This window comes from Thamnophis elegans, chromosome 14 (assembly GCF_009769535.1).
Source record: "Thamnophis elegans isolate rThaEle1 chromosome 14, rThaEle1.pri, whole genome shotgun sequence".
Classification (NCBI taxonomy): Eukaryota; Metazoa; Chordata; class Lepidosauria; order Squamata; family Colubridae; genus Thamnophis; species Thamnophis elegans.
The window spans coordinates 48,461,347-48,468,373 of NC_045554.1; the positions used below are offsets into that span (position 1 = coordinate 48,461,347).

Genomic DNA, 7,027 nt, shown 5'->3' on the forward strand with positions numbered 1-7,027 from the left:
AAAATGTGCAAAAATGGGAGTCACTGCGTGCTTTGTGGCCGTGGTAACCTAAGCAAATTAAGCATACTTGCCTGGGGATGAAAAGCAGCACTCAGCCGGAAAAGACAGCATTTTTCCCTTTGGTGAGGGAGCAAAAATAAGTCGCTTTTTCCCCCCCGTTCTCCAATTATGCTCGGGAGATAGAGAGCCGCAGTCTGGTAGCTTAATTCTGTTTTGATTTTGCAGAATTGGAGGTTAGAGTTTTATGAAGAGCTGGGGACCTTTCAAATTTTGCTTTGCATTCATTTGGAAGTTGATCGTCTCACAGCTCCCAGATCATGCTGACATTTTAATACACTTAGAAAGGCAATACGTACATACAACCCCAGGATTCTATTCCAGCTGTTCTAACAGATCACCTGTTCAAACGAAATGGATGAGGACGCAGCGAAGTCCATCCTTTGACAAGCCTTTCAGTCTTCAAGGAAGGAAGGAAGGAAGGAAGGAAGGAAGGAAGGAAGGAAGGAAGGAAGGAAGGAAGGAAGGAAGGGGCACAGAAGTTGGACTACAGAAACACTCCAGTCATGGGAATTGAGATTTTTCTCCTTATCGGTGCCCAACGGTTGAAGTTAAGTAAAAAGCAATAAAAGTCTCGGTGTGTCAGATAACTAGACCATCTTTTGACAACATTCTTGACTTGTGCGGTGGGCATCAAAGCATCTCTGTGAAGGGCACGACCAGGGCATGGAGATAAAGACTCCTCCCCCATCATTCCCTGCTGTGGATGCTAAATCCGGAGGCCTTTCTCCCTCTCATTCTGCCTGGCCTCCTTTGAAAGGCATCCGAGGTCCTGCCCTCCCAACCAGAAGGGGCTGCTCCAGTACAGCTGAAGAAAGCCCCCCCTCCAAATCCCTACCTTATTCTGGAGGAACCCACCGTCCTATTCCAGAAAAAGGTGCCTCTTCCCCACATGCTGGTGGACTTTGAAGAGTCACCTGACCTGCTGTGGGCTCCCAAAAAGAGAGATCTTCCCCAGCTTCCCGCTTTTGGCCAAATCCAGGGCATGGTTTGCACCAATTGTCCCTTTAAATTGGGGAGGGGGGAGGTTTCCTGTTCAAGAAGTCCATAAAATTGAAGCCTGCAAGTTCTTCAAAGGCTCCCACTTGTGCTGGGCAAGACAAAGTCAGTTTCTGGTGGGGCTAAATAAAAGAGAGAGGGTCTCGGAGCCTTCAAAGCAGGCTAAACTGCATCTCCTTCTCTTTCTGGCTCAGGGTTTCTTGAGCAGCCGCGGCTGTGGGCGTCCCAGCCGGGCTCCCCTGCTGGCCGGTAGGGCCGGCCTTCCGGGTGCTGCCATCGGCCGAAGCTGTGCATAAGCTACGTTGCCGCTGAAGCTCCTCCTCCCTGTACTTGCAAAGCCTCTTGAAGGCCAGGCGGAACTTCTGGGACATGAGGTTGTAGATGATGGGGTTGATGGCGCTGTTGGTGTAGATGCAGATCCTGCAGAAGAGGACAAACCAGCGGTCCAGGTAGGGGTGCTTCACGAAGGAGTTCACCAAAACCAGGGTCCTGTAGGGCATCCAGAGCAGGGCGAAGAGGGCCACCACCACAGCCAGCATCTTGGTGACCTGGAGGAGAAAGAAGGAGCTTCGTGGGAAATGAGACACAGCTTTGAAAGGCCAGGGAAGGTGGCGGGCCAAGCTTTGAAATTTTTTTAAAATATATATATATACTTTTTTATTTTCCATTTTCATAACATATAAACCACATGTATACTATTACATAGCCAATATCCTATTGTATTAAGTAGTAATTACATCAGTTCCTCTTGTCATCAACGCCCAGAAAGATAAAAAACCCATTATTAGCTCTTCTGCTCTCCATACACCTCTTTCTTCTGCCTCTCTCCTACCTCCTTTCTTCCCTCCATCATCCTTTTCTACTCTACTTCCCCTTCCCTTCTCCTTCTCCTCTCTCTTCATTCCACTCCTCCTTATTCTCCTCATCTTTCCCCCCTTGCCCTCTCTCCTATCCCTCTCTTCCTATCTTTCTTCTCTCCTCTGCTTCCCACTCTTCTACCTCCTTTCTTCCCTCCATCATCCTTTTCTACTCTACTTCCCCTTCCTTTCTCCTTCTCCTCTCTCCTCTTTCCACTCCTCCTTATTCTCCTCATCTTTCCCCCCTTGCCCTCTCTCCTATCCCTCTCTTCCTATCTTTCTTCTCTCCTCTGCTTCCCACTCTTCTACCTCCTTTCTTCCCTCCATCAACCTTTTCTACTCTACTTCCCCTTCCTTTCTCCTTCTCCTCTCTCCTCTTTCCACTCCTCCTTATCCTCCTCACCTTCCCCCCTTACCCTCTCTCCTATCCCTCTCTTCCTATCTTTCTTCTCTCCTCTGCTTCCCACTCTTCTACATCCTGTCTTCCCTCCATCATTTTCTACTCTACTTCCCCTTCCTTTCTCCTTCTCCTCTCTCCCCTTACCACTCCTCCTTATACACCTCATCTTCCCCCTTCACCCTCTCTCCTATCCCTCTCTTCCCATCTTTCTTCTCTCCTCTGCTTCCCACTCTTCCTCTCATTCACTTGGTGTATTTCAGCTTCTGAGCAAACTCCATTCTGTGCTGATGGTATTTAGACTTCCATTTCAAATATACATAAAATATCTTGGTTTTGAAGAAAAAATAAGAGAAGACAGTATACATGTGCAATCATATTACTTTAAAACCTAACACCCCTCCTCAAGCCTAATATACTTCCCTCCCTCCCACCCTCCCCCCAACCCCCCCCCCAACCTTCCCTCCCCTGACTTCCCAGAAGCAATACGCGGTATAAATCTTTAACAAAAACAGTCTAAAATATATTTGAAAAAAGAGTAGGGAATTGATAACATCTTTAAATTGAACTTAGCTCCTCCTTGCCAGGCTAACTTTAAACAATTTATATCATTCCTGATCTTAATCATAAGCTATCTGGAATTTCTTAGTCCCATATTTATTTTGAGTGTAATCAATCTATTTTTTTCCAGTCTCGTTTATATCTCTCGCTTTGAAATTTAAGACCAATGCGATGGTGCTTTTGGTCACAGCACATGGTAGCATCTGTCCAGCGATGGCTGTTCCCAGAGTACCAAGAAGACCTGAGTAGAGATTGCCTAATACTTCCGCTTAGTTGCACTCAAGAGGAATGACAAATACTTTATGTTTGCAGGGACATCTACAAATGGTGAGGGTGGAAGGACCCCCCTGTGTTGAGTTAGCCCTCTCAAGTGCTACCTCGGATTGCAGTTGCAACAGCTGTTCTCAACTCGGCAGCTTTAAGATGTGTAGGATTCCCAGAATTCCCAGGCTGGTTGGGGAATTCTGGGAGTTGAAGTCCACATGTCTTAAAATTGTCAAGGTTGAGAAACTGGCTTACAGGGTGAACATCGCAAACCTTCCTGAGGGTTTCTTCCCCCTCTGCTCCAAACTCAACCACCGCTGCCCACCTGTTTCCTGGAAGAGACGGGCACTCTGGTTCTTGAGCTGCCAGCCTCGGTGCCATTTTTCTCCTGGTTGCTTCGCTCTCGCCAGCATTCCCCTTGGGCAGTGGGGCGGTGCAGGGCATGGCTCTGGAGGAGGACTTTTCCAATGAGGCCGTAGAGAACGGTGGTGAGCAGGAGAGGGGCGATGAAGAAGAGGGCAAAGTCGAGCAGGTAGATGGGCAGGTAAAGGTTGCGGGAGACCTTGTAGCCACACTCCAGTTGCTGGCTGTTGTTAGCTGCCACGTCCACCAGGAAGAACCAGAGCATGCAGTACACCGAGGTGAGGAGCCAGACAAAGGCAGCGATGCGCTTGGCTCGAGACACGGTGCACATTGTCTGCGCCTTCATCGGGTGGCAGATGGCGATATACCTGGGAAAGAGAGGAAGGGAAGAGAGGGGTTTAAGGAAGGAGGTGGCCGGAAAAGCAAGATTGGAGGCGTAAGGAAGGCAACATGGGAGGAAGAGTCACCTCTGGTCTAGTCTAGCAAGAACCGTTACGCTGGTTTCTTTGTCTGGGTCACTTCCTGCCTCGTGCAGAAGGGTGGCACCGAGTGGCAACCCGCGAAGGATACTATCTCTTGGGTAGCCCTTTGCACAAACACATTCAGGGAGCATCATTCGGAGCTCAGGAGAGAGTTTCTACCTGGCCTCCAGAAGGTCCCTTGTTCAATTTGCAGCATTCCCAGGTAGAAGGATCAGATACAGGTGAGGGAAAAGCTCCCAGAGACCCAGGTAAACTATTGCCAAGCAAAACAGAGGCTTTCTTCAAACTTAGCTAGGCTGATTGGGGAAGTCTGGGAAATGTAGTCAACCTAAGTCGAAGAAGGTGGGTCTAGGTGAATGGAGGTCTTCAGAACCTTTGGAGGCTGTAACAGAAGGTATTTAGTGACTATTGATCTAGAAGAACCAATAGATCAATGTCTGAAGAACAATGAATGTTTTTGAGTACACACTCCAGACAACCAATAGCAGTTAGACTTATATGCCGCTTCATAGGGCTTTCAGCCCTCTCTAAGCGGTTTACACAGTCAGCATATCGCCCCCAACAATCAGATAGATAGATAGATAGATAGATAGATAGATAGATAGATAGATAGATAGATAGATAGATAGATAGATAGCAATAGCAGTTAGACTTATATACCGCTTCATAGGGCTTTCAGCCCTCTCTAAGCGGTTTACAGAGTCAGCATATCACCTCCAACAATCCGATAGATAGATAGATAGATAGATAGATAGATAGATAGATAGATGATAGATAGATAGATAGATAGATAGATAGATAGATAGATAGATAGATAGCAATAGCAGTTAGACTTATATACCGCTTCATAGGGCTTTCAGTCCTCTCTAAGCGGTTTACAGAGTCAGCATATCGCCCCCAACAATCCGGGTCCTCATTTTACCCACCTCGGAAGGTTGGAAGGCTGAGTCAACCCTGAGCCTGGTGAGATTTGAACAGCCGAACTGCAGAACTGCAGTCAGCTGAAGTAGCCTGCAGTGCTGCATTTAACCACTGCGCCACCTTGGCTCTTGGCTTGGATCTACAACTCCCAGACTCCCAGCCTTGATCCCTGCCGGCTGAAATTCTGAGGGCCACCTCATTTGAAGGATGCCAAGTAGAGGACAAGATGATTTACTGAATTCCACCCTTACCTTTCCACGGTGAAAGCTGCGATAGACCAGGAGGATGCATTGATGCCCAGGTACTGAAAGTAGGTAATGCCAAGGCACCCAGCAAATCCATAGATCCATGTTCCTGCCAGGCTGTCGGAGACGTTGGGCAAGCCAGCAGCCACGAGGACGATCAGATCAGCCACAGCCAAACTAACCAAGTAGCAGTTGGTCGGAGTCCTCATGTCACGGGTGGTCAGGACTACGGTGACCACCATGGCATTGCCAATAATGCCAACTCCGCATATGGTGAGCACCAGGAAGACCGAGATGGTCTTGTATTCAAAGATGCTGAAGGGGAGGCCGCCGAACCCCAAGGAGATGTTGCTAGGAGAGGCTGCTTGGAGGTTGCTGCAGTTCTCCATGGCCAGCGTTAGAGCAAGACTCTGCCTGGGGGGGGGGGGTAAAAAGAAGGGTATGATGAAACAAGGGCTCCCCTCTCCCATCAAGACCCTCAGAGGTCTCCATTGGGCAAACGGGGAAGTCCTGGGGGCCTGTTGAACAGGTCATTACCTTTAAAGCCCTACATGGCCTAGAACCTGGGTACCTATGGGACCTCCCTCAGACCAATAAGATTGCACAGGATGGGCCTTCTCTGGGTACCTTCAGTGGGACAATGCCGGCTGGCGACGCCTAGGAGTAGAGCCTTCTCTGTTGCCGCTCCAGCACTATGGAATGAGCTGCCCCCTGAGATCCGGGCCCTACCCACTCTCATGGCCTTTCGCAAAGCCATTAAAACCTGGCTTTTCCGGCAGGCTTGGGGCTGTTGACCCCTTGATTGTCAGCCTCTGCTTTGCTGCTGCTTCGGCTGCCATGAAACGGGGAGGGGGGGCATGGTATTTGGGAGGGGTTTACTAATTGTGCTGGAGGAAGATTCTGGAGTTCTGCTGCCTGTCGGACTGCGCATGCGGAGGAGGTTCCCGCCAAGGCCAACGGCACCGACATTCCATCTGGGTGATGCCTTTCGAAGTTATCTCACACCTGACACTTGGGAGAATTATGATTGGACTGTAACTGGGATGCCAAGGGGAGGGGAATGGGTTATTCTATATATCAATTGCTTTCGCGCCTAAATAATCAGTCTTCGCTTTGCTACGCTTCTAATCATTTATAATTAGTAAAAGTACACTTGATTTCTACCTATGGAGTCTCGTGGTCTTCTTTCCTAATTACTCAATGAAGAGGTGCTGACATTGATGGAGGTCCAGCCCTGTCTGATTGGGTGTCTGTTGTGTTCCTTTTTAACTTTGTTGTGTCCCATTGTTTTTAATAATTCTTTTTAATTCTTTTTTTCATTTCTGTAAACTGCCCGGAGTCCTCCGGGATTGGGCGGCATAGAAATTCAATAAATGAAATGAAATGAAATGTAATGTTAGGTAAAGATGCTATGAAGCTCCACAATGTCCCTTGCATGTGCTCATCTGCCTAGCCTCCGTCACAACTGGTTTCAGAATGCTCTCAAATGTTAGCAACAAATGAAAACAAAAATCACCTAAAACAGAGGTGAGAAACATGTAGTTCTCCCTAATCGTTCATTCCCAACATTCTTCCCTTTTGGCTCTGGGAACATCTGGGGGCCACGAGCCCCACTCCCTCCCTGTCCCTTTGGCCTCCCAGATCTTCCTCCAGGTTCCCCTGCACTTATTTCTGCAGGGAAGGAAAGCTTGCCACTGAGATGCCCACATCCACATTCCTTAGTCTTTTCTTTCGTTCTTTTTCTTTTTCTGCAGTGCATTCAAGCACTTAAAGTAATTGGCTAATGATTGGATTAATCCATTTAAAGTGGGATAATTGACCAATTTGGAAGCATTCAATCATCGACAGCTCTTATTAAACACCCTCCTCCCTTGCTCTGTG

General features: G+C 48.2%; 1 protein-coding gene across 1 annotated transcript; it reads right to left on the reverse strand.

Moving 5' to 3' along the window:
• Window positions 1-1,208: 1,208 nt before the first annotated feature.
• On the reverse strand, window positions 1,209-5,535 carry LOC116517960 (thyrotropin-releasing hormone receptor-like). Its single transcript, XM_032231155.1, has 3 exons — window positions 5,153-5,535; window positions 3,461-3,866; window positions 1,209-1,604 (listed from the first exon to the last, which is right to left on the reverse strand). Exons 1-3 carry the CDS (start codon window positions 5,533-5,535, stop codon window positions 1,209-1,211), a joined length of 1,185 nt encoding a protein of 394 aa, XP_032087046.1.
• Between the last annotated feature and the right edge of the window lie 1,492 nt (window positions 5,536-7,027).

Coding starts and splice junctions, on each gene's coding strand:
- LOC116517960 (XM_032231155.1), bottom strand. CDS start 5,535: ATGGAGAACTGCAGCAACCTCCAAGCAGCCTCTCCTAGCAACATCTCC. Junction 3,867..5,152: donor GCAGCTTTCACCGTGGAAAG/GTAAGGGTGGAA, acceptor TCTCTTTCCCAG/GTATATCGCCATCTGCCACC. Junction 1,605..3,460: donor CCGTCTCTTCCAGGAAACAG/GTGGGCAGCGGT, acceptor TTTCTCCTCCAG/GTCACCAAGATGCTGGCTGT.